The sequence below is a fragment of the Felis catus genome, chromosome D1 (genome assembly GCF_018350175.1).
Source record: "Felis catus isolate Fca126 chromosome D1, F.catus_Fca126_mat1.0, whole genome shotgun sequence".
NCBI classification, from domain to species: Eukaryota; Metazoa; Chordata; class Mammalia; order Carnivora; family Felidae; genus Felis; species Felis catus.
Window position 1 is genome coordinate 99,919,822 of NC_058377.1, and position 27,544 is coordinate 99,947,365.

Consider the following 27,544-nt stretch of genomic DNA (forward strand, 5'->3'; position numbering starts at 1 on the left):
GATTGGTGCCTGGGCCCCTGGAAGATAGGGTGGCGAGCAGATCTTTTTTTCCATCTGCCTAACCTGTGAGATGAAAGTGAATGTTGTCTTTGCTTTCTCCATTTGGTAAGCCCGAAGGATATTTCCTTTGGGTTGGGTTGAGTGCTTAGGCTCCTGGCCGTGTCCCGCCTTGGCCTTGCTGTAGGACCTTGGGCAAGTGTTTTTCCACCTGTAGGCCTTAGGGGATTACTTCCTTTCCAAAACAAGAGGCTCATTCTTTCCTTTAGTGTCATTTACTGAGTGCCTACTGTATGCACCATTCTAGGCATGGGCACAGACGAGGTTTCTGTTCTCATGGAGCATACATTTTCGTTGGAGGAGGCTGAAGATAATTGAGGTAAATTGCCAAGGAGGAAACATACTAGTGTTGTGATGGAGAGTGAGAGGTGCTAATTTCCGCTGGTTGGTTGGAGAAGGACTGCCTGATGAGGTGGCATTTTAGGCCATGACACAGGAAGGTCTGGGGCAGAGTATTTTTGGAGAAAGGAATCAATGTGTAAAGGCTGTAAGAGAGAACCAGCCTCAGGAACAATGAGAAGGGCGTGATGAGATCATGGGGGATATGTAGACTGTGGTTAAGACTTGGGGTTTTATTTAAGTGTGATGGGAAATTGGAGGACATTTTTTCCACTAGAATCCCTTTTGATTATTTTCCTCTTTACAAGGGCCATACTTTTAAAAATCCTGTTAACCAAAAAAGTGTGCTTACTAAACAATAGATGTACAACTTCAAATTATTTTAGGTTTTTAAAGTATGGGGAAATAATTTATGGATCACGATGCGTATCTTTGAGGATCCTCCGGGGATCTAAAGGTGGCAGATTGAGACACTCAACTGAATAATCTTGAAGGTTCCTCTGTTTCAAACATTCATGCTTCCCAAAGCTGCATGCCATGTAATTAAAAAAAAAAAAAAAAAAAAAAAAAAAAAATTACGCCACCTACCGACAGAAGGAAGAAGGTGGATTTTTGCACAAGGAAAATCCCAAACCCAGTAGATTTCTTCGGTTGTGCACCTGGCTTTACATTCTGTACGTGCGACCTGAAAATGGCTGTGGGGAAGGGGTGTTATGGTCCTGCTTTCCTTTTTGCTTCCCTAGAGAATCTTGATTGTGCGTCTATGTCCCTGTGCATCAATTCATGATGCAGTGGCAGGGGAGAGGGATGACCTGGGAGCTGCCCCAGTATTGGATGTATGTGTGGGGAAGAGTGCTGGATGGCTCAGCCTCCATATAACTGAGTTAATCCATTGTTTGTAACTGACCTCTGGTTTCACTGAGTTCCCTTATTCAGTGTCCCCACACCCTAGTTCTGCCAGTAGGCCTTTTTTAATGTAGTCGTTAACACCCCATCCCTATCATTAAATTCTCAACTGCTTTATTCCTGATTTGCATTTTCCGTGGCTGAATGAATGCACTGACTTCCGTTTTTTTTTCTGTTACAGATGGTGTGCGCAGGTGACGGTAAGTAGCACTTCCCTGTCTTCTCTTGTGTTGTTCGTTATCGCCCCCTGCTGGACACAGCATCATTAACAGCAATGTGAAAATCACAGAAAATGCAAATTTGTTCAAACTCTTGGTTTCCAGTTTTATTTTAGAAGTGGGGTGAGTGTGGAAACAGCACGAGAAAGAAAGAATTCAATCATTTGCGCAACTTTGACAAAAATTTTCTATTTTCTGTGATTTTTACTTTCCCTAGCCTACATCTGTGAGTGATTTTTTAAAGACTTTGTTGTCACAATGCAGTATGATTTATATTTATTTTATGTGCTGTTTTCCTATACATATTTTTTGGGGCTGATACATTGCTCCATGATTTTTAAAAGTGATATACAGGGTGTATGTAACCTTTGGAAAACCAGACGTAACCTCCTATATATTTTGCTTCCGTGTGGAGGGCTGAGTTCCAGTTGCTAACTAGTGTTGGCCCATTGAAGTTCTCCCTAGTCTAGAGTAGAATGAGAAAACTAAGACTATGATAGTAAGATTTAAGTGATGCTAAACATATTTAGTTGAAAGCACCATATATTCTGGGATTATGTCCTTACTATTTTTTTTGGTCATTATTTGTTTCTATAAGAAATAAATATAACCGTATTTGGTAGTTAAAAAAATGTACCTTTTAGCATAAATAAAAATTGGTAGCTCTTGCCTGTCCTCAAAATTTGGGGACTTTTTTTTTCCTGATTGGTAAGATCCCAAAGTTTGTGAACCATAGAGATAAAATAATTAGAATGTTCTTCCAGTGCCACGCCAAGGGGACAGATGTTGCTGAAACCTTGTAATAAAGGCAATCTCAGTTAATAACAGTGATTCTGCAGAGTCTGTACAAACAATGAGAAGAGCCCCGCAGTTGCTTTTTCTTGCTTGTTAATCAGTTTGGTAAATAAACTGGTAGGTACCTTGTGTAGCCTTGAATCATCGGTGCCAAAGAAGAAAACTTATGTGCATGGAGAAAAGGGGGCAAAGGGGAGATGAGAGAACTGTGATTCGTTTTAAAAATCATAATGAAAACCTGTTGTACAGCAAGTATATAGTGGGAGGTGCCATTTTATTAGTTTGTGTGACCGCCGTATCTGACTGCTCAAATCAGTCACAGTTTATCACTGAAAAGTTTCCTGGTGTCTGACTGAGATGGATTTCAGTGGCTGCAGATGTGACTGATACCAGATCACAGCTGAAGCCTAGAACATTGGAAAGAAAAATGAAATGCAAACTAAAAAGTCTGAACCATTGCTCTAAAATGATTAGAATGTTCTCCCAGGGCTTTGAGTAAAATCACATGCTAATGACCAACAGGATGGGATTCTGAACTCAGATTTTTTGCAATGTCCAAATCCAGTGACTTTGGTTACCATATTATAAAAATAATCCTTTATGTTAAAAATAGTTTATTAGAGCTGCCAATAGAGGAGCTCCAGAATGGGAGGCTTTAAGGGACTGATTCTAGGTCACAGAGGTCAGGGACAGAGTGGGCCCGTATGTCTAGTTCTGAATTCGAAGACCAGCTCTTTTCTCCTTGTGTTATTCTGTCTCCTGCCATCTTTGTGCCCCCAAATGGCGGAGCTTCCTCCTGGTATCAGGGTTTGGCAAGAAAGTTATCTTCTGCACCATGTAAAACCTCTCCACACACAGTGTTTTCTAAGAATGGCGAGAGACTCATTTAGCATCTTAACGTCTTTTTTTGTATCAGCTCCTGTATAGATTTAATCTGTATTCAAGTGACAGCCAACATTGCCAATCTCTGTCATTTTGGTCTCTGTTTTGCAGCCTTCTGTTTCACTAACACACATGCATGTATGTATATATATATATATATATATATATATATATATATATATATATATATCTACAGTTAGTTTGTGGGAAGAAAATCCAGGAGGAGAAATAGAGGGAAATGAAATTCTGTGATTGCGCAATTCACTTCTGAAAAGTAGAGATGCAGAGCAGTCCTGACTCTTATATTTCTTTTTTAAATATAATTTTTTCTTTCCTCTTTTGGGAAACCATATTATAATAGAATCCTTGTTTGTGTCTGACGTTCAAGCTGTGTCCATCAGTCCAACCAGTGTGGCCCCAGCATGGACAAACACGGACTCAGCTGCTTCTACGTACACGCACACAGAAGGTGAAGGTCAAGCTGGGGATAACACCACAGGCTTTAGCCCAACAGCTTCATACACATCCTTCACCACTTCAGAAACAGTCAGTAAGACTTGGGCAGATTCCACGGTCGCAAATGATGTGACAGGTAAGACGAGCTCCCAGGAATGATCGTGAGACATTCCTTTTCACCCTGTATCCTAGAGCCTTCTCCATTCACGTTGCCTGTGGGGGAGAGATTGGTTTTCGTTAATGGTGGAAGGGGAGGAGAAAAGATGCCATATTGGTTCAAGCCCAGGAGTTCAGGTGATACCTGAATCATTACCTGATCAATGCGGATCATTTGGTATTCAGGTCTTGGGTGCTTTGGGAGGTTTTAAGTAGGTCCGCTTTTAAAAATCTTTTGCTATTATTGGCCAGTATTTGCTTTTCTGCTAAGACTTGGGAGCAGTGACCCCATTAGACATGTGTCTTGATGGTGTCTGTAATTAGTAGGCTTTTCTTAAGCCCGGCAGGGAAGTTAATGCTGTTTATATTCTCAGGAGTATTTGCCGGGCCTGGAAGTTTGGTGTGCTTTATAGAAGAGCATGTGTTTCAAATGAAATGATAGCCTAGTGACACTCGCTTAGGTTTAGATTTTTATTTAGCTTAGATGTCAGTACCCTGAGGCATGTGTTATAGCTGCAGATTTAGCTCTCTCCCTTTTTTTTTTTAAGCAGAAAAGAATCAAAAGTACAAAAAAGAGACAAGAAGCTCTTTTAAGCTGGGAAGAACCAAACATTTAAAAATGAGCTCTTCTTTTGGTTTTCTGATCTGGGGATGTGATCTCTTTGGCTGGTGAGGCCCTGGAAGCCTGATGTCTTGGAGCCCATGGCACCTTCTGTACATGGAACAGGCAAATGAAACCGTCGGTTTTCAGCAGGCTTTTTTTTTTTATTTTTTCAAGCCAGGAAACTATTTCTTTAAATAAAATCTTGCCTGGAAGCCCCGTAAGGAAAAAGAACTGGAGAGAGAGGAGAGAGGACCCATAGGAGTGGGGTGTCATCGGTACCCTCAAAAAACTCTTGTCGCTCCGTAGAGCACAAGTTCAGAGGCAAAAAAACCCCCCTACGATAGAGGTTTGCTCTATCGTGAAAGAGAGGGGGACAGGTGGAGAGGGCAGGGAGAAGATGGAAGAGAATGAAGGAGGAAAAAGAAGACAGAATTTAGCAATGGTGATGGGGATGAGATGACACAGGCCAGAGGAGGTGGGAAGGTGGCGGGAAATACCCAGCCTGGTTGCTGAGCCCCTCACTCCACCTGAAAGCCCCCCTGGGACAAGGCCTTCGTCATCAGCTACCATTTATTGGTTGTGGACTAAGTGCTTAGTTGTTGTTTTTTTAAAATAAAAAAAAAAACCCATTTTTAAAAATGTTTTTATTCAATTTTGAGAGAGAGACACGGACAGAGTGTGAGCAGGGGAGGGGCAGAGAGAGAGAGAGGGAGATAACCCTAAAGCAGGCTCCAGGCTCTGAGCTGTCAGCACAGAGCCAGACCTGGGGCTTGAGCCCGTGAACTGTGAGATCATGACTTGAGCCAAAGTGAGACACTGAACCAACTCAGCCATCTAGGCACCCCTGCAGTTTGACAATTTTGAAGACAGTTTCGAAGACTCTCAAATCACTGTTGAAGTTAACTGTTGTGGAGCAGAGCAGAGATCCTAAAAATCTTTGGTTACAGGTTTATTCTTTTCTGTATCATTTCCTGCTGTGAAATGATGGACTTGCACAGGATCCTGATATAAAAAAAGTATTTTTAGTGAGTCACATTGGAACATCAGTGACCCCAGTCATTCCCAATGAAAGGTGACTGCAAATACCTTGTTCCATCAATGCCCATTGTGTGTTTTTTAAAATAGAGCCGAGTCAAGTTTCTGATCTTCGTGTTTCCTTCGTGGGTGTGACGCAAGTTGCTATTACCTGGAAGAATGGCAGTGACACTGCCACCTGCTGGATGCTCTTTGAAGGCGTCGAAAGTTGTAAGGAGTTGCCTCAAGTCTTGGTGGTCAACATATCACACCTGACACCAGGGGTTCGACACAAGGTCACCCAGTGTCTTTCAGAATCAAACGAGGAAGGGAGAGAGTCCTCGGTTACAGATAGTGGCTTAGGTGAGTTCCAAAAGTGCCATAGTGGTTTTGACTTTCAGTAACTTAATAGTTTTAAGAAATATTGTTCTTGTAGTTGTATAGAGTTTTAGAATTTCTAGAGGGCTTTGCTCCACACTGTTAGTTTTACCCCACATCTGTATGAGGAAGGAGGGAAATGTTCTTATTTTACAGGTCAGATCATTGGGGTTCAGAATGGTAACAGGGGCTGGAGCCTTCTGAGTCTGGCATCCCGGAAAGGAGCTGGCCCCTTTAGCTCTTTAAACTTTCAGTTCAACAAATACTAGATGCATTAACCCAAGTAGGGCCATCGGATGAACTTGTCACATCTGTTGCGAACAGCGAAACTTAGCAAGCGAGGCTAGCAGATGTCTTCTGCGTTGGCGGTGGAGTAGCCATTTACAGGGTTGAAGCATTTTCAGAGGCAGCCCTGTGAATTGAGAAGAACAAGTGCTTAATCCCCATTTACACATCAGGGAATAGTACTACGACGGGGGTGTTAGGATTGTTGACCACAACTGACAGAAACCAGACTTTAAATAGCCTGGGCTAGAAAAGCAACTCGTTGGCTCATGTCTGTTTTCCTGCTGTGGGCAGTAAGGCCCTGAAGCAAGAGATGAGGGGACTCCCGTCTCCTCCGCCTGCCTCCTTCCGTATCGGCCTTGACTTCAGAGTGGCTCCTGCCCCAAAGCTCAGGGAGAAATGGCCATCAGCAGGTCCCCCAGTTCACCTCCTATCAGAAGGGGTCTGGCCCAGGGGAGAAATTCCTGGAGTGAGATCAGATGAGCCAGGTTTGAGTCCAATGGCCGTCCCTAGATGACCACCTTTGGAGCTGGGTGGGAGACGATTTTCTTGAAAGAAGGGGAAGAGCTGAAAGCAGCCGAGTTGGAAAGAGAAGGGGGGTGGTACGTGGGATACAAGTAGAGAGCGAAAGAGCTGCTGAAAATCAGGGTCCTTCTAGGAGGATGTGTCTCTCTGTGGGGGAGGAAGGGAAGAATTTGTGGTGTAGTAACTGTGGGTGCTGCCTGACGTGTCCTCTTACGGGGAAGGTGCTGTGGGCGGACAGGCATGTGCTTCCGTTGCAGTTAATGTATTTGACTTTTGTGATGGAAGTAGATGCCAACGCCACGGAGAGCTTCTCCCAGCAACCCCGGAACCACACGGCCCCCGTGTCTGGATACCAGCTCAAACGTGTGGACCTGTCTTCGGACCATCTTCTGACCGGAGACACGGAAGTCCTGATTACGGGGTTGGTGCCCGACACGCAGTACTGTGCCGCTGTCTATTCTCAAGCAGCAGGTGGCGCAGAAGGAGGGCCCCAGTGCATAACGTTCAGGACGGGTATGTTGAATTTTGTAGAAAGTCTTCAGCCCGCGTTTGCCAGCACCCACTTTGGTCTTCTGTGATTCTCGTCTCTCCGTTATCTCTTGCTTCACAAGTACTTGTGTTGTCAGAGGGAGTTTTCTGGAAGAGATTTCCGACAGAGCAAATCCAGTGAGTTTCTTCTTAACTCCGTGGCCAAGACGCTTCTTTCTTTCAAAAGCTCACTAACGCGTATCGGGCAGCTGCTACGTGCAGACGCGAGGTGCTACCTCGTGTCTTCCTTTCGTGTCTCTGCACCCAGGGCAGTGGGACAAGCTGGTGTGATATTTTTCTCTTATAATTAGCTATTCTTCTTGTCATTTGTTGGTTAAGTATTTTCCCCTTCAGGTAAGAAAATGAGGTGTTTTTTGTTGTTGTTGCTGTTGCTTGTTTTGGGGTTTTTTTGTTTTGTTTTGTTTTGTTTTTTGACCTCCCCTCCAATGCATGCTGATCTTTCTGTGGAAGCTTGTTGATATGTGCATTGCTCTTCCTACCTATAATTTAATGGTATTTCCGCTCTGTAAACTGACCAATATTTGGAGGTGTGTCGGATTGGTGCTGACGAGGGGGCAAAGAAATGCATGGTTCCTTCCTAAGGGGAGTTCAGGATAGATGGGGAGTCGAGAGACATCCACGCATTGACAAGTCCATGGTCAGGCCCCGTGGGCTCAGGAATAAATGCTGCACCAGTGTCACCCTCAGGGACTTGGTTGAGGCAACACGAACTCCCACTCTGGTTACCTGACCCAAAAATATATCTGTTCTCAAAGGCTGTCGGAGACCCATAGAATGGAGGGAGAAGGGGTGCGGGCTGGGGGATACAGGGCAGAAAATAAGACTAGGATCCAGGAATCTCTGGGAGGCTAGTAACACCTGGTTACTAGCTGGGACCTGGTAACACCCTCAGGAGTCTGAGTCCCAAGATGGAGACGCTGTCACATTTGTGATTTCTGGATGGCTGCGTTGGGGAAGGGAGTGTGGTCCTTCGGCTTCTACGTGGATGACGAGCACTTCCTCCCCCCAGGGGGGATTTGGTGCTCTTGGGTGCCGTACAGGTGACACGTGGCCACCGTCCACTACAGCTGCCCCCTGAGTGCTCTAAACAGTGGAAGGCTGGAGCACGATCTTAGCATCAAATCCCAAGGGAAGGCCTCTTCTATAGGCAGGATTTGAACTTGCTTTGAAGAGAGACTAGGATTTGGATAAAGGGAGAGAGGGAGGAAGACATGTCCACCGAGGAAACATTATGAGTGAAAGTGCAGGTGGTGGACCCCGAGGTGCGAAGGTAGAGGGGTACGAGGAGCGGGTGACAGCTCGAGGACCCTGGTAATTCTGGAGGGGGTCGACTTTGTTCCTAGAGAGTTGTGATCGTATGCTCGTGAGTTGGGTGTCTCTGTCAGAGGCAGTTACTAGCCGGGCCATGTTACTTGCAGGGGCTGGACGCCTATGACAGGTTGTGTATGTAAAGAATTATTGCTTTTCCCTGTGTCCACCTTGAAGGAGGGTCCACTTATGCCCTCCTTTCTTCTTTCCCGTTCTACTGGTGATGCCAGTGTGTGGGTGAGGAGGGGAGGATGTGGCTATAGGAAAGGCTGCTTGGCTTCTGGGGACCCTCAGTGACCCAGCAGGTTGGCAGGTGAGAGGGCTCGGTGTCTAGAGGGTGGGGCAGGAGGAGGAGGAAGAAGGGGCCCTCCAGGGGTGCCTTTGACAGCGGTGGGGCCATCCTACACACAAGATGCTTGTGCAAGAGGGTGAATGGGCCCCTCGCTGAGCAATGTACCCCAGGGCTGGCTCCATCCAGAGGATGAGCCCTTTGCCTGACTTGCTAAAAGGGGTCTTGTGGGTTAGCGTGGGCCTCGGGTTCCCTGCTTTTAAAGCTGTCTGAACAGAACGAAATAGTGATTGCAGGGGCACCTGGGTGGCTCAGTCGGTTAAGCATCTGACTTCGGCTCAGGTCATGATCTTGTGGTTCCTGAGTTCGAGTCCTGCATCGGGTTCTGTGCTGACAGCTTGGAGCCTGGAGCTTGCTTCAGTTTCTGTGTCTCCCTCTCTCTCTACCCCTCCCCTGCTCACGCTGTCTCTCTCTCTCTCTCTCTCTCTCAAAAATAAATAAACATTAAAAAAAATAGTGATTGCATCTTAGGCTCTCAGATATATGGATACACATGGCCTGGTTTGTGTGAACTGTCCTAGCACTTGATAAGTAATAATCATAGTAACTTTAACCCTTTCTGTGTGGCATGTGTGTGTGTATATGTGCGTATCTAGATGTATATACATGCACACAATACATGTCTCGCACCAAGCATTTTTCAAGCATCTCGTTAGGTGGGATGGGGTTAAGGAAATCATCAGAGCACGTTGAGACACCTGAGATTAGTCGTGCTAGGAAGTCACCTCTAAGGCTGATGAGCAAGGGGAAGAAGGGGTGCTTCTGGAACCTGGTGGGGGCTGGGGCAGTGGAAGAGGCAGCCTTGTCAGAAGAGGCAGCCCGAGCAGAGGCCTGTGGGAGAAACACTTCACTGCTTACTCCTCTGCTTCCAGGTCGCCTGCTCACATTGCTTGCAGGTGGAACCCAGTCCCAGGGCCTCTGGCAGGGCCCCTCCTTCCTGCCAGCCGCAGTGATGCAGCACGTAGGGGTCAGCCTTCCAGGGCACAGAGCAGGCAGGGGATGGACAGCATGGACTGGGAGGGTAGGATGGGCCAGTGGCAGATTATTAGAGCTCTGTGTTATCTTTTCTCGAGGTTAGGAATATTACCCCCATTTTGCAGATGAGGAGACTGAGCTCACATGATTTTCCTCGGAACTACCTGGCCGTTAATGCAGAACTAACCTTGGAACCCGGACCTGCCTTGTGCTAAAGTGTGTGATCTTTAATGGGTCCTGTATAGTTCATTCTGGAAGCATATATGCTTGAGAGTGTTTCTGGGTCACCCCAGGACCTGGGCAGGACATGAGTAGAGTCCATGTTGTTGTTTGAAGAGCCTGTCATATCTCTAAGAGTAAACTCACAAGAAGAACAAAGCGGTAGCTATGCAGTTGCAATTGGCCAGGTTGTCTCTTCACTGAAGATGATGTCTGACACTTGCTGGGACCCCCATACATTGATGTATGTTGTGGTGACAATGTGTAGGAGAGGAAGGCATGATTGCTGAGAATCTTTCTTATAATGGATGACAGGCCCTGATGATGGTTTGTCTCTGTCTCTCTCTCTGGCTTGGCCATTCTGCTTACTGTTAACGCCTCTTCTGTCTTCACAGTCGCCAGTCAAGTGTTTGACGTTGAAGTTGTGGACATCAACGCAACAACCATGACCCTGACCTGGAAAATCAATGATAACGAGTCGTCCTCTGTCTATACCTACAAGATACAAGTCACTGGGGAGACGGATTCCTTCACCCTCCATGTCAATGAGACTCAGGTCGCCATTACTTCGCTCAGCTCGAGTACCTTGTACAACATCACGGTGCATCCTCTCCTTGGCAACAGTTCCGAGGGCGTACCGGGTTTTCTCCAAGTGTACACCCGTGAGTTCACTCATTGTTTTGCTGACCTCTCTCACCTGCCTGCTCTGTGCCAGGCCCAGGTACGAGACAAAGCTTTGTCCCTACCCTCGAGGAAAACACAGCTCAGTGTGTGAGCCCACAGGGATTCTAACCTCCTTCCAGATGTGTGCCGTCGTAACGATGATCGTTGACTGACCCACCCCACGTGCTGAACATGGTGTACATGCTTTCCTGGCACTGTCTTCTTTTTATTTTACTTTTTTACACTTTTAAATTTTATTGTGTGTGTGTGTGTGTGTGTGTGTGTGTGTGTGTGTGTGAGAGAGAGAGAGAGAGAGAGAGAGAGAGAGAGAGAAAGCGAGCATGTGAGCGTGGGAAGAACAGAAAGAGGGGGGAGAAAGAATCCCAAACAGGCTCCATGCTGTCAGCGCAGAGCCCAATGTAGGGCTTGATCCCATGAACCATGAGATCATGACCTGAGCCTAAATCAAGAGTTGGTCGCTGAACCGACTGAGCCGCCCAGGAGCCCCTCCTTGCACTGTCTTATGTGGTGTTCACAGACCTGTGACATGGTTGGAATTAGCCTTATTTTATGAATCAGGGAGCCGTGGCTGAGAGAGGTGCTGTAGGGAGGTGTTACACACGTGGCAGAGGTAGGATCCAACAGCTGGGCTGACTCCAGCCTGTGCTTGTAATGACCACTCATTCTAGCATGGTAGAGGCAAAATGATGCACGGAGACAAAAAGAACCTGGTTATTCATGTCCCTCTGTCCTTTGGATACTGACATTATAATGAAGCAGGGCACAGATGTATCTCACCCTTTCTTTGCTTACCTGTGCTTTAAAGAGAAGATGACAGGCAGCAAATAAAAAGCTTCCTGTTCCAGGGCACCGGGGTGGCTCGGTCAGTTAAGTGTCTGACTTCGGCTCAGGTCATGATCTCACAGTTTGTGGGTTCGAGCCCTGCACTGGGGTTTGTGCTGAGCCTGGAGCCTGCTTTGGATTCTCTGCCTTCCTCTCTCTGCCCCTCCCCCACTTGCGCTCTCTCTCTCTCTCTCTCTCTCTCTCTCTCTCTGTCTCTCAAAAATAAACATTAAAAAAAGATGCTTTCTGTTCTAAAGAAGGTCCGAGAATTAAAGTAAAGCAATAATGGTATACCAGTAGTACATAGTGTAACAGTATCAGTATCGTACCGTACTAGGCGCTTTATGGGTATTGCGATGGCCTCCATGGTAGGTATTAGGATCCCTGTTTGACAAATAAGGAGGCTGCAGCCCCACCCAGCCGAATGATTTGCCCAAGGGCGCAAAGTGGCAGAGCAGAGACGTGGGTCCCAGGGATGCCTGGCTCTGGACCCAGGGCTCGTTTCACAGACTGCTTCACTTGGGTGTCTGTTGCTTGCTAGGAAGCGCACCTTAGGCACCTTTACAAATGTCTTCTGGACTGGCTCTTTGGGGTAAGTGGAATCTAGTTTCCCTTCCTCACCTTCTACACTTTTACTCTTCAGTCCCTTTATTAGTTCAGATTAGGTTTGGCTGTGAGTAACAAAAAAACTTCCCGAGTATGCACGGCGTAAACAAAACAGGAGTTTGTTTCTTTGTCCTTGTAGAAGCAGCACCAGTGCTAGGCAGGACGGGATGGAGGAGTGTTAGCCAGGGCTCCGTGGCAGGAAACAGAAGCTTTTTACGAGCTTTTTTCAGCCCAAAGGAACTCGATCCTGGGAGCCGAGGGTTTGCAGAGTTATTGGGAGGGCTGGTGTGTTATTTTGCCAGGGCGGCTGTTACAAGTACCACAGACTGCAGGGCTTAAACAGCAGAAATTTATTTTCTCACGGTTCTGGAGGCAAGAAGTTTGAGATCAAGGTGATGAACGGTTGGGTTCCTCTGAGGCCTCTCTCCTTGGCTGGAAGGTGGCTGTCTTCTCCCCGTGTCTTCGCGTGGTTGTCCTTTGGTCTGTGCATGACTGTGTCCTAATCTCCTCTTCTTACCAGGACACCAGTCATATACTGGATTAGGACCTACTCTAATGACCTTGTTTTACCGTAATCACCTCTTTAAAGGCCCTGTCTCCAAATATACCACCTTCTGAGGTACTGGGTGTTAGGGCTCCAACATATGAATTTTGAGGGGACATGATTCAACTCTTAACAGCTGGGGGATCAGGCTTTAGGCTGGGACCCAGGAATGGCTCCCACACTAAGGGGTGCAGTTTTGTCACAGTCTGCAACCCCCACTGTAGGTGTTGGCTCCAGAAATATATGTTCTGAGCTGTAATCTGGGGATCAGGAAGCCATAGGTGCCACCACAGCCACCGTACTCGTTCTGGAGCTAGGCGGCCTGAGCTCTGGGTATTGCATCTACATTCCAGCTACAAGGAGGAGGAAGGGCAGAAGGTAGTGCTCCATGCGTTCATGATACTTCCTAAAAGTCATACGGTACTTCTGCTCACGTCCTATTGACCAGAACTCAGCCACATGGCTAATCTAGCAGCAAAGGAGGCTGGGAAATATAGTCTTTACTTCCGACAGCCAGGTATACAGCTAAAAATCTGGGGTTGTATGAGTAAGGGAAAAGCCAGGTAAGGAATGGGTTTTAGGGGTCAACAGCAGCCTGCACTGCATGTTTCTAAACAGAGGTTCTGGGAGGCCTAATAATGTATTTGAGATAAAGCAGTCAGCAACAGCCAAGGTCCTACCCCAGAGTGTTAGCCCGTGCCCACGTGGGTTTACCCCTCCTCTCATTTCCGGTGAATGACTTTGTACAACCTAAGCATGCAGTTTCTATGCTCTTGTAGCCAACTGTTTTCTCAGTAGCCAAAAATACCCATTGCTAAGGGCATTGTAGGTGATAATACAAAGAAGAGAGAAAGGTCGGATGTCCCAAGTGTGCATATAATCTCAGTGTAAATATTTTGTGAGGTTCAATCACCCTGTCTTCTGTAGAACCAGGCTCTATATCTAGTTGTTTACTCTCTTCCCATAGCCCCCCGTCCAGTTTCCGACTTTCGAGTGACGAGTGTCAGCACAAGGGAAATTGGCTTAGCTTGGAGCAGCAGTGACGCAGATTTCTTCAAGATACTTACCACAGAGGAAGGAGCTGGAAAATCTCCGCTGGAAACAGCCACCCAAAACCAAAGTATTGTCATTGGTGGCTTATACCCTGGAACCAAGTATCGTTTTGAAATATTTCCACAAGGACCAAATGGGACTGAAGGGGAGTCCCAGACGGTTTACAATAGAACTGGTAAGCAAATAGGCTGTGTTTTCTGTAAAACAGTGGTGTTTCTTAAAGGAAATCAGTATAATTTATAATGCCAGGTTTTCCAAATACTGCTTTTAATTATCTAATGAAAATCTTAAAAACATTTATAATGACAGTAATGCATATTCATTATGTAAAATACATAGACAAGCAAAAGAAAATCACATAGTAAACTATCAACCAGAAATAATCACTGGTAACTTTTGGTGTATTTTTGATGTATGAGATAATCAATGATAACTTTTCTAATTTTAAATATGTGCCTATATTTTATTTATTTATTTATTTATTTATTTATTTATTTATTTATTTATAGTGGGGAAGGGGCAGAGGGAGAGAGAAGTTGTGGGGTTCCATCACATGAATCATGAGATAATGACCTGAGCCGAAATCAAGAGTCAGATGCTCAACTGACTGAGCCACTCAGGCACCCCTATATATTTTTTCTTTTACAAACATTGAAGTCATCTTATTCATGTGGTTTTATAATCTGCTTCTTACCACATAGCAGCTTATTATGAGTGTTCTTCCCTGCCAGTATAAATATTTCTACAGGATAATTTTAATATCATCCTGGCATTCCATTGTCTAAATCAGGTCAACAGATAATAATGGCCTATGGGCCACATCTGGCCATTGCCTGTTTTTATAAATAAAGTTTTATTAGAACACAACCATGCTTATGTGTTTATATACTATCTAAAACTGCTTTTGCGGGGCGCCTGGGTGGCACAGTTGGTTAAGCGTCCGACTTCAGCCAGGTCACGATCTCACGGTCCGTGAGTTCGAGCCCTGCGTCGGGCTCTGGGCTGATGGCTCAGAGCCTGGAGCCTGTTTCCGATTCTGTGTCTCCCTCTCTCTCTGCCCCTCCCCCGTTCATGCTCTGTCTCTCTCTGTCCCAAAAATAAATAAACGTTGGAAAAAAAAAATTAAAAAAAAAAAATAAAACTGCTTTTGTGCTAGAAATGAGCAGTTGCAATAGAAAATATATGGCCCACAATATGTAAAATATTTATTCTGTGTCCCTTAAAGGAAAACTTAGTTGACTTGTGGGCTAGATCATTGTTACCCAAAGTGTGATCCAGGGATCTCTGAGAGTCCCCTAGATTCTTTCAAGGAGTTGATGAGTTGTTATTATTATTATCATACTGCTTCTAAAGTGTTATTTAGCTTTTTTAATCTTATTCTCTCATGATGAGTGTATAATGGAGCTTTCCAGATGCTATATGACAAGGGATGACATCGTCACTCTCATGGCTAATGGAATGTATGCTTGTGTATTCTTATGTTTTAAAAATTCTTCATTTTTTATTTCTTTAAAATTTTTTTTTGGTGTTTATTTACTTTTGAGAGAGAGACAGAGAGAGAGAGAGAGTGAGCAAGCATGAGCAGGGGAGGGGCAGAGAGGGATGGAGACACAGAATTCGAAGTAGGCTCTAGGCTCTGAGCTAGATGTGGGGCTCCAACTCATGAACCGTGAGATCATGACCTGAGCCCAAGTCGGAAGCTTAACCAACTGAGCCACCCAGACGCCCCTTCATTTTTTATTTCTAATACAGTAAATATAAATATAGCCTACATAAATAAAAATTCTCTCTTAAGGAGGTAAAGGGGTCCTGAGATTCAAAAGTTTAAGAACCAATGATATGGATGTATTGTAAATTATTCAAGTACTCCCCTATTGTTGGAAAAGTAGATTGTAGATTATATACAGTCTCTCATAAACAGCATTATTCTTTGAGGCTAAGTGATCTTGATAAAATTATTTCATCAAAACAATTTAATGTTCATTACTGTTGTTTTTAAAATTTGAAACACGTTTTTTGGGAAAGCTTGGAAAACATACACTATTCCTTGAGCTTTGATTGCAAGAGAATTAATCTTTTATATAGAAGGGAAGAAGAAAAAAATGAGGCCTAATTCCTTTAGGCACACATGAAATCATTTGGGCTTTTGAGATTCTCCTTGTGTAGGTTTCTTCAACTCTGTTGGTTGGGTGAAGGAATTGATAGTTCCTTGAAAGGTTTGTTTCCAAAATAACGGACTGCTAAAGTACATTCCTTAGATGAAATGCAGTAATTCCATTTCAAGTCTGAATTTTATTTTTTTATTAAAAAATGTTTTTAATGTTTATTTATCTTTGAGAGAGACAGAGCATGAGTGGTGGAAGGGCAGAGAGAGAGGGAGACACAGAATCTGAAGCAGGCTTCAGGCTCTGAGCTGTCAGCACAGAGCTTGACGTGGGGCTTGAACCCGTGAACTCTGAGGTCGTGACTTGAGCCGAAGTCAGATGCTTCGCTGACTGAGCCACCCAGGCGCCCCTCAAGTCTGAATTTTAGATTAGACTGTTGCGATGGCGTCTTGACGTCAACGTATATTTCTGTTTTTCTTTTGAGAATGTTGCTACCATGAGGATTACCGTGGTGGGGGACACTTGATATTGTGTGACTTGCCAATGCCCAGAACTTAATGTGATAATAGCTTAATATATTGGGGGTCTACAAAGTGCTGGGCTCTCATCTTTTATTTAAAAATTTTTGTCATAACTTCACGAGGTAGGCACTGTTAGCATCTCTGTTTTCCAGAGCAGGAAATGGGAGTTCTGTGAGCTTTATAACTGGGCCCAGAGTGACAAAGGAGTGAACTGATCTCTGGCTTTGAAGAATGAGGTCTCAAGCAGAGTGTGGACTGATGGTCAGCTGCAAAGCCATTTAGGCCTATTCGTTGAGGAGAAGTTACATCTCTTGTACTGTAACCTCTAATTGAGTCCCATTGAATGGGAATCATGAAGAGTTGTGATAAGGCACTAATCTCTTCGGGGATTATCATTCTATGGTTGAACAACTTCCATTATTATTAAAGTCAGTATAACAGCATTAAAGGCAATTTTGAGGAAGGGAAACAAATGCTATATGATTCAGCAGTTCCAATTCTACGTGTGTGTGTGTGTGCGTATGTTTGTATACATATGTTTATATGTGTATATGTATGTATATGTATTTATATGATATTTATATTTCCCAAAGGATTGAAAGCAGAGACTCGAACAGTTATCTGTATACCAGTGTTCATGGTAGCACGATTTACATCAGCCAAGAGTAGAAGCAGTCAAGTGTCCAGAGAGCAGTGGATAGGCAAAACGTGGTATATCCACACAATAGAATATTATTCAGCCATAAAAATGAATGAAATTCTGATACCCACTGCATGGATGAACCTCAAAACATTATGCTACGTGAAAGAAGCTAGACACAGAAGGACAAATATTGTATGATTCTACTTACCTGAGGTTCTTGGAATAGGCAAGTTCATAGCGACCAAAGGAGAACAGAGGCTACCAGGGAGGGAAGTGTGGGGAGTTGCTGCTTAAGTGGAACAGCATCTGTGTTGGGGGTGATGAAATATTTTGGGTATAGATAGTGATGATAGTGTCACAAAATTGTGAATGTATTTAATGCCTCTGAGTTGTACATTTACAAATGGTTAAAATTATAGATATGGATATTTTACCACCATAGAAAGGAAGGGAAACAAGAAGCACTCTGCCTTCTAACCCCGCTGAATTCCTTTCACATCTGTGTCCACAATCATAGGTTTTGTTTACATCGTTGTAATTATTATAGAAATAATTGTATTTTGTATTTCAACTATTTTTTTTTAACTCAGTGTATATTGTAGCCTCCCTCCCATAGTATGTATGGTCTTTATGTTTTTAGTGGCTGCAGGATGTTTCATTATATAGCCAGATCACAGTTTATAGAGCCCTTCTCCTTTTATGGAATATTTAGGTTATTTCTATTTTTTTTTACATTTATAGATAATGATGTACTTTTTTCTTTTTTTGAAGTTTATTTTGAGAGGGAGAGAGAGAGAGAGAGAGAGAGAGAGAATGCATGTGGGAGGGGTAGAGAATCTCAAGCAGGCTCCATGTGGCGAGCATGGAGCCTGACACGGGGCTTGAACCCTTGAACCCTGAGATCATGACCTGAACTAAAATCAAGATTTGGATGCTCAACTGACTGAGCCACCCAGATAATGGCGTCCTTTTATGGCCTTTTGTCTGTGGAATCCCTGTGACATCAGGAATCTGGTGGTAGGGAAGGAAGACTCTCAAAGCTACCTACCTTTAAGAGGAGCCACTTAAAATTTTTTTTTGGAAGAGAGTACGTGCGTGTGGTACATGTATGTAAAACACACACACACACACACACACACACACACACACATACACACAGGGTTTTACAGTGAAAATATTTCCCTCCTTTGTCCCCTCACTCAGTTCCTCTCACGAGAGGGGACTTGGGTTCCCAGGTAAAGAGAAATGTTTTGAAAGCAAGGGCAGAAAAGTAGTAGCTTATATGGTTATTTCTGGGCCTCGATCTGTGCATGCACATTACAGCTGGTTCGGTGTGTAGAGGTGAGATGCGGGGGAGCAGGGTACCCCGAGTACCCCTGTGGGAGAGTTCTCTTCTGACCCCAGCTGGGAGGGTGGTTGGGGTGTGTGTGTGCGTACGTGTGTTTTCCCTTCTCCACCCTGGCCTCGAATACTCTCAACCTAGCAAACGTCAGCTGTCCATTTCAGTTTTTCTTTTTGGTATATGCCTGTGTTACAGGAAAACGTTTTCTTTTCAGGGAGTTAGATTAAACACACATTCACACACACGCCCACCCACCCACACACACATACACACCCCCACACACACCAGACTATTTATTGAGCTGTAATATACATATTGAAAACACACACGTCATAAGTGCATAGTTTGATGCATTTTCACCAACTGAACCCATCTGGTCATCAGCACTCAGATCAGGAATCTGAATAAGACCTCCACCCCAGAAGACCCCCAAAGGGGGCGTTTTTATGACAAAAGCGAAAGACCAGAGAACCCACAGGACAGATTGGTAAGCTTGCTCATCTGTGTCACGGAAGAGCCAAAATTCTCGAAAGACAGGAGTGTGCGTGTTTCTCGCTTGCTTTGGAGTTTGCCCTCTGTGAACTCGTCTGAGACTTTGCTGGCAAAAGAGCAAGTTCTCTGGACACTTTGCAATAAAGCTGGGTGTTAAGATGGTCCTTGACACTTCCTTTGTACCTCCTTTCCTCCCACCAGATCCCAGTGCCGTCTTTGACATCCGCGTGTTCAACGTCACCACAACCGGGATGGAGTTGGAGTGGCAGAGTACGGACAATGCTTCCGAATACACCTACCACCTAGTTATACAGTCCGAGCGCGGCTCTGACAAGATAAACACTTCTCGCAAAGAGATCACTCTCAGGGGTTTGGTTCCAGGCACCTTATATAACATCACGATCTTTCCAGAGGTGAACCACATCCAGGGGGAGCCCAGCTCCACGGCACAGTACACATGTAAGTCTCTTAAGGACACCCTGGTAAGTGGTGTTCTTTCTGATTCTCCTGGAGGGTGGGAAGCAAGCATTGGTTACACGGTGAGGTAAGTGGCCATTGTGTCTCGGGGCTCCAGGTAGAATCTGAAGCTGCTTAAGCTGAAAACATTGGCCTCCGCAAAGGTTCTGGTGTTCTCGTGGGGCATTGGTGCTGAGCTTCTAAGGAATTGTCCTTAGAAGCAGAAAGATCCGATAAAGATGGACAACATAATTATTCCATTCATTCCTTGGGAATACGGACTAGAGGAGAGTCACCTTGTCTTGGTGACACTAGAAGATACTGCTCAAATGGGGAGCTTTGCTTGCAGAGTAGTAAGGAAGGCGTCTTGCTGACGTTTGATCTAACTATATGGTAGAGATAGATGGTAGTTTGTATTATCTTTTTCGCATATATTTTCTCTTTCATTAATCAGATTTCCAAAACAGATAGGAAATTATATCTGGAAAATATATTTCAGATAAACTTAAAAAAGAAGCCTGGAAAATGAATTCTTTTGAGATTTAATCTGTATAATTATTTTCTGAATGTCTTTTTGGGAAGCCTTCTGTATTTTGAGTCAGCAAATGTTAGCTTTATTTATTCTTTCCTCAAAGGAGCCAGGCTATTTTTAATTGTTTTTTATTTATTTTATTTTTTTAATTTTTTAAAATTATTTATTTATTTATTTTTTAAATTTTTAATTGTTAAAATTTTTTTTATTGTTTATTTTTGAGAGAGAGAGAGAGAGAGAGAGAGAGAGCAAGCACAAGTGGGGGAGGGGCAGAGAGAGAGGGACACACAGAATCTGAAGCAGGGTCCAGGCTCCAAGTTGTCAGCACAGAGCCCGACGTGGGGCTCGAACCCACGAACCGTGATATCCTGACCTGAGCCAAAGTCGGACACTTAACCGACTGAGCCACCCAGGCACCCAGGAGCCAGGCTAGTTTTAGATGCAGTAAATAAAATAGTCCTGGAATTCAAGGCTTATCCGTGCCTTTTTTTTTTTTTTTTTTTTTTTAACTAAGGGCCCAGCAATGTAGCCAACATTGAAGTAAATACCAGCACCACGGAAGCAACCTTAAACTGGCAGAACTTTGATGAAGCTTCTCCCAGGTATACCTACTACCTTTATATTGGGAAGGATGGAAATTTCAGCCAAGCAATACGACTAGTCACAGACATTGGCGTCACCTATGCTACCGTCACTGAGTTGATACCTGGCTCATCATACACAGTGGAGATCTTCACCCAAGTGGGAAATGTCACCACGCCACTGGCATCTGGCAGGCAGTCATTCTGTACAGGTGAGTAGCCTCAGGTGCCTCCTGCACTCTTTCCTGTGTGGTGCTGACCTTGCAGATAGGTCCTCTGCGGGCTTTAGTTTATTAGGTTTCGGGTCGTGTGTGGTAACAGACCCTGGACTCTCCCAGAAAGCCCATTAGCTTAGTAGGGCTGTCTTGTCCTCCTCATTTATTCATCCAGCAGATATTTATGCAACACTTACTATACGCCGGGCACTGTTAAGTGACACCCCCAAGTCTCTGCCTTCCTGGAACTTCGATTCTGGTGGAGAAGACAGACAGATAATAAGTCATTAGATGATGATTACTGCTAGGAAGAGGGAAAAGAACAGAGAAGGGGGAGAGGAGATGTTTATGTAGGATGCCCTGGGAAGGCCTCAGTGAAAAAGTGACTGTTGAGCAGAGACCTGAAGGAAGTGAAGGAGCCGGCCAGATGGCTGTCAGGGTGTAGAGCATCATAGGCAGAGGAAAGGCCAGTGCAAAGGCCCTGAGGCTGGAGTATGCCTGCTGTGTTGAAGGAAGAGCAGGAGGCCAGGATGGCAGGAGTGGACCAATGGGAGCAAGAGGGTGATGGGTAGGTGGTGAGGCCCCGGGAGGTGACGGGCTAGGAGAGGGATGCCATTCAGGCTTGTGGTTCATGATTTGGCTTTCCCACTGAAGAAGATTGAAAAGGATATTGTTAAAATGGATGCTCAGCCTTTTTGCCTTTCTCATCCTTATCTCTCAGTGTAAAAAGTGCTATAAAGAGAAAGGTAGCCCTGTGTTTAACCTAAGGAGCTTTCAGAGAGCAACCCAGGGAGTGTTCTACAGATGGCTGTGAGTACTTGGACTCACGGGTCTGATGGGGGCACCTTTGTCACCCCGGCGCCCGTGCACCACCTTATTCTTCCCCCTCTTTGTACCTACCTCTTTCCTTGCTTAGACCAAGCTGCTCAGGTGTGTTCAGGCTGATTTGGAAGCTGAGGGCCGTCATCGGATCAGCCTCCCTGGTAGCGTAGGAGCTGGCACTTTGATGACCTCTGACCTTTCAGGTGGAGCTGCTACAGAAATCCCTGTAGCTCCGAGTCACCCCTGCTCCTCGGGCCCCGTCCACCTGGTCTAGAAGCTGATCTTTGGGATTTGGGTGGCTTCTGCTGCCGAGACTCACCCTCGCTGTAATTATTGTAGTCTAGAGCAAGAGAAAAATACATACGAGCTTTTATGCCTGGGGGTGGCTGGAACAGGGGCTGTGGGGGTAGCGGTGCGTTGGGCGGGTTACTTTCCTAGGCCTCTGGCGGAGCATGTGGGAGCTGTTAATGGGTGGTTCGTTAATGCTTTTCCTGCCTTAAAATACTGCAGCACTGAAGCAGTGATAGTATTCTGCCCCCAGCACCTTAGTACAGAGCTCTCTATTTACAGCAGTTTAGGGTCGGCCGTCAACAAAACTCTGTTGGTCCTCAGACAGGTAGAGACAGACAACACACCATTTGAAAGATGAAGAAACTGATCCCATTTACTATTGATTATTCCGCATGTTGTGTGTATACAAAATGCCCTGGACTTGGATTCAGGAAACCCAGGGTCCAATTTTGGCTTTGTTGCCTAGCAACCAGGTCATCTTCAGCAACTTACGCAACCTCTCGAAGCCTCAGTTGCTTCATCGGCAGAGTGGGGCAGTATTAACCCTACCTCTTCCAGAAGGATTGTCAGGAGGGCCCCAGAATGAAGGAGTTGCTGCCTCCATACTGTTATGATATCGCTAGCTCTCGCAGAGCCCCGTTCTCTTCCAGGGTGGTGATTGACAGCCACTTTCACAGAATCCTCATACAGTCCTGCTGCTGAGGCTCGGTTGGGTAACCGGCCCAGGGTCACACAGTTCAGTAATGCCTGGTTCAACGTCAGCCTCTGCGTCTTCTACCATTCTGCACGGCAGTCTCCTCATCACAGATGAGCCGGGATTCGACTGCCCTCTAAGTGCCGGCGTTTGCAAAGGCACCCGTCCCGGACTCTGATGATGTGCTGTGCTTCCCTTGCAGATCCTGCACCAGTAGCCTCCTTCCGCTGCGAGGTGGTCCCCAAAGAGCCAACCTTGATTCTCAAGTGGGCCTGCCCTCCCGGCACCAACACAGGCTTCGGGCTGGAGATCAGCAGAGGGGCTTGGAAAAATGTGACAGACCTGGAGAGCTGCTCCTCGGAGAACGGCACAGAGTACTGGACGAATGTCACATATTTGAATTTTTCTACCTCCTACAACATCAGCATCACTGCCTTGTCCTGTAACAAGACGGCATCTCCCACCCAAAACACCTGCCTCACTGGCATCACAGGTGGGCTTTGTGGTCCACCCCTGGAGAACGCTGACCCAGCGGGTCTGCACGTGTGGCCTAGAAATCCATATTTCTTTTGAAATTTCTGCTAAAATATATTTTTTTAACTTTATTTATTTATTTTGAGAGACAGAGACAGCATGAGAGGGGGAGGGGCAAGCAGAGAGGGGGAGAGAGAGAATCCGAAGTAGGCTCTGCCCCACCAGTACAGAGCCAGACATAGGGCTCGAACCCATGAAACCGTGAGATCATGACCTGAGTTGAAACCAAGAGTTGGGCACTTCACCGACTGAGCCACCCAGGCGCCCCTAAAATATTTGTTTCTGCTGGCATAGACCGTTAACCCAAATCTGTAGAAATCAAGTCTTGAAGAGCAGGGTAAGAGAGACTCATTTTTAACATCCCGAAAGTTTCCTTTGCTTTACAGAATAATTCGCTGCCACATTTTCTTTTAGGTAGTGAGTTCCTTTATTATATTACATGAGAAAAGCATTTTCATAATATTCAAATGTACACAGAAGTAGAGGCAAGCATAAAGAAACCCACATATCCATCATCGCCCAGTTAAATATTTGTCGGAGTTTGACCAGTCTTCTTTCATTTATACCCCCCTCCTCCCTGATTGGATTACTTTGAAACCAGTCCTCATCATTCTATAATTTTATTTATAAATACTTTAAGAAGTATTTCTCCAAGATAGGGGCTCCTTTCCCCTTTCTTTCAGACATAACCATATTGCCATTACCATCACGCTGAAAAATTGAACAGTACTTTTATTCACTATTAGCATATATTCGGTCAAGATTCTTATTTCCTTGGAATCCATATTGATAAGCTCTCTGGCTGTTTTGGAGAGTGGGTGGCCACTCATTGCACAGGGGATTCCCCCTAGTCAGACTTTTCAGGCTCATCGTTCTTACTTCTTTGGAAGAAAGTTGCTTCTTATATCTTTGCTTCGTTTTTATCTGTCTTGCTCGCCATGTCTTTGCCAATGTTATGTCTTAGATCAGCCTGGTGGGTTGGTTTTGCTTTGTGCTTTTCAACCCCTGGATGTGTTTCCTTTAGGGTATCAGAATGTTTCTGGACAATTTCCAAAGAATTCATGGTTGACATAGTAAGAGAAAAAGGCCTCTTATTACAGGGACACTGACTTGAAAAGTGGTGGAGGGGTTCTGTGGACAGAGTGTTGGATTTAGACAGGCCAACCTGGGTTTGATTCTAAGTTCTGCCTTTTACTAGCTGTGCGATCTCAGAGAAGCTGCGTAACCCCTATGAGCCTTGTTTTTCTTCGTTATAAAAAGGGGAAGTAAGACTAGCTTTCAGGACTGTTAAACAAATTAGATGAGGTAATTTGTATCGAAGGCCACTTGACAGCGGCCATGTATGGCTGCTCAGGTTGTGCAGCACACAATTCCAGGGGATACCATTCATATGGACTACAGTGTGCACGGGGCTCCTTGGAGTTGTGTAGTCCACACTGTAGAGGGTGGCCCTGGGTCACACTCCTTTGGGTTTCTGCAGCACTCTAGAACGTAATGGAAATAATGAACCTTTTTGTAGTTCTCTTTTATCACGTCATTTCTTGAGCTGCTGAGGAACATCAGCCACATCTGATTTGGTATCTCTAGGGCTACGCTCAGTGCCTGGTGAAGAGTAGGAACTTGTCAGAAGTAGTTTCTGAGCCTGAACAGTATGGTAGGGTTGGATAATGACCACTTACTTAGTCCAGGGATTCTCTTACTTTTTATTCTGTAGCTCTCCCTTTCCTCAGATGAATTTTCATATACAAATTTAACACGTCTTTTATTTACTGGAAGAGCGGAGCTGCAATTTCCCCAGGAGAGGTAGGAAGCGTTGGTGGGATGGGTAAATCTGGGGGAATTGAAGTGATGGTCTTTTAAGCAATATTTGTTAGTTGCACCGTGTGTGCCTGGGGTTAAGGGACACCGGTGAGTAAGGCAGACGGGGCCCCTGGAGCATAGGATTCAGATAAGCAGAGAGAGGGAAAGCGTTTCCAGTCTTGCAGGTAGATGAGTTAGCCTGCCACCCACAGTCTAGTCCTCTCTGGGCAGCTCAAAGGCAGAGCGCTGGGGGGAATCCTGGGAGCCTGTGTTAGGAAGTCTGGCCAGGCGGTTGACGATTAGACCTGGGAACGGCGCCTCCAAGCGGTCACTGCTGTCAGTTACTTGAGTGGTTGCCGAAGCCTGGTTCGGAGCTGCACGGCCCGGTAGAAAATGTGAGTCTCCTGCAGAATTTAACCTTTTTTTAGGAGCTGCGTTAAAAAAAGGTAAGAAGGAACAGCTGGCATTGATTTCAATCACATTTTATTGAACTATGTTGAAAACATTATCATTTCACTGGGTGAAGTAATTTGTGTGATCTCTGTGAAGTCGATTACTGATGAGATACTTTGCATTCTTTTTTCGTGCTAAGTCTTTGACGTCCAGTCCGTGTTTCATGTGTGTGGCTCATCCGAGTTTGGGCTGGTCATATTTTCAGAGCTCAACTGTTCTGGGTGGCTGGCGGCTGCCGTGCTGGCCGGCGCACGTGTGGGAGTCTTGCGGTGGTGTTTTTGTTCAGCTTTCTCAGCCTCCTGGAATCTTGACACGCTAATGAAAACACTCAAACTGTACGTGGGAGACAAATTTAGGTAGAGTGCATGTGTGTATGGTGTGTGTGTGTGTGTGTGTGTGTGTCTGTGTGTAGAAGGATCATCTTTAATTTAGCATTTTCTTCTTTTGTGTTCATCTGGAGGGTGACCGCACAAGCTCAGCTCAGAAAGGGGAGGCACGTCATCATGAGGGTCACGCGTGGGACGTTTCTGTGTGTGCTTTTCTGGTTTCTAGGAAGAGGGTTGGTCGGGTTTCTCTGGTTGGCATTTTATTTTATTTTTTTAAATTTTTTTTTTCAACGTTTATTTATTTTTGGGACAGAGAGAGACAGAGCATGAACGGGGGAGGGTCAGAGAGAGAGGGAGACACAGAATCGGAAACAGACTCCAGGCTCCGAGCCATCAGCCCAGAGCCTGACGTGGGGCTCGAACTCACGGACCGCGAGATCGTGACCTGGCTGAAGTCGGACGCTTAACCGACTGCGCCACCCAGGCGCCCCCTCTGGTTGGCATTTTAAACCAACTCAGGCAAAAATGAGGACTTCAGTGTGAAGGATGTGGAACAGGAACACAGCCAGGTCTCAGGAGAAAGTGCCTTCTCTCCATTGCAGCTTTGCTTCCCTCTGGGTATCTGTTCTGTTCCATCATGGTCCTCAGCGACCAAGCCATCTGGTGCCGTGTCCACGCAGTGGGCAGGTGCTGCGGACAGCTCCCTCCTTGAGTTCCAGCCACACAGGCCTTTTATCTGTCGCTCTCCTCCTGCCCTGCTTTTCAGGATACGGCACCTGCCGCCTCTGGGTCAGAAGGGGCTGGGGAAACATAGGAGAGGGAGGTTGTTTTCAACTAGCAAGTTTGCCGGGAGCTTTCTCCAGGCATGTGGCGGGGCACGCTGGAGGTGCCATTGTGAGCTGGGGGATCTGCCAGCTCTGCCTTCCACTGCCCTTCCCTGCCCCTTGCTCTGGATGAGCCCCAGCACACCACTCCCACAGCAAGGGCAGGACTTGAGGGCATGGTAGCAAATGTCTCCTTAATCATTTTGTTCTTTTCTTTTTTTTATATATATTTCTTATTTTGAGAGAGAGAGAGAGAGAGAGAGAGATCGAGAATGAGCACGAACAGGGGAGTGGCAGAGAGAGAGGGAGACACAGAATCCGAAGCAGGCTCCAGGCTGTCAGCACAGAGCCCGACGCGGGGCTCGAACCCATGAACCACGAGTTCATGACCTGAGCCGAAGTCAGATGCTTAACCAACTGACCCACCCAGGCACCCCTCTTCTTTGATTTTAAATGGTGTGTGATCATGTTTTGTTTCGTTCTGTTTCAGATCCTCCTTCTCCAGACGGATCCCCGAATATTACATCCATCAGTCACAATTCGGTAAAGGTTGAGTTCAGTGGGTTTGAAGCCAGCCACGGACCCATCAAAGCTTATGCGCTCATTCTCACCACTGGGGACGGTAAGGAGGGGTCAGTTACGGGTTAAACAGCCGGTGAGCTGTGTCGTGACTGGGTGCCATTCCTGTGCCCACTGAGGCACATTAGAGATACAAATATGTGTCTGTTTTTACACTGTAGCCCGCGCTTTGGCACTGAGAAGCGGGTGGGTGAGCTATTTGCCCGACGGTCTAGGTCAGGATTGACAGACCTTCTGTAAAAAGCTGGATTGCAAAGAGTTTAAGCTTTGCAGGCCATGCAGTCTCTGTTGCAGCCACCTGACTCTGCCGTTGTGGCACGAGAGCCACCACGGAAGATGTGTGAAGAATGAGTGCGGCTGTTCCCATAAAATGTTGTCTACCGGAAGGGGTGGCTGGCTGGATTTGGCCTCTGGATCCTACCTTGCTGACCTCTGATCTAGGTTTTTCTTCTCTTTTACAACACAGGGTCCTCGAGGTGGCAGAATATTAGTCTTAAGCAACTCTCTCTCTTTCCCTCTCTCACCCACACACTCACATACCCCCCCCCACCATACTCAAAGGGTGGCTGTCTCTTGAAGGAAAACAGAAAGTGATTTGCATTTGTGGTGG

General features: G+C 45.7%; 1 protein-coding gene across 1 annotated transcript in view; it reads left to right on the plus strand.

The window, feature by feature from the left end:
* Positions 1 to 1,483: 1,483 nt before the first annotated feature.
* The window catches only part of PTPRJ (protein tyrosine phosphatase receptor type J), a 53,472-nt gene continuing 27,411 nt past the window's right edge, over positions 1,484 to 27,544 (plus strand). The window contains exons 1-10 of the mRNA XM_045039285.1: positions 1,484 to 1,502; positions 3,586 to 3,789; positions 5,539 to 5,790; positions 6,901 to 7,128; positions 10,411 to 10,677; positions 13,639 to 13,899; positions 19,029 to 19,286; positions 20,330 to 20,608; positions 22,621 to 22,911; positions 26,846 to 26,977. Coding sequence (XP_044895220.1) covers positions 1,484 to 1,502; positions 3,586 to 3,789; positions 5,539 to 5,790; positions 6,901 to 7,128; positions 10,411 to 10,677; positions 13,639 to 13,899; positions 19,029 to 19,286; positions 20,330 to 20,608; positions 22,621 to 22,911; positions 26,846 to 26,977 — 2,191 coding nt within the window. The remainder of the gene's footprint in view (positions 1,503 to 3,585; positions 3,790 to 5,538; positions 5,791 to 6,900; positions 7,129 to 10,410; positions 10,678 to 13,638; positions 13,900 to 19,028; positions 19,287 to 20,329; positions 20,609 to 22,620; positions 22,912 to 26,845; positions 26,978 to 27,544) is intronic.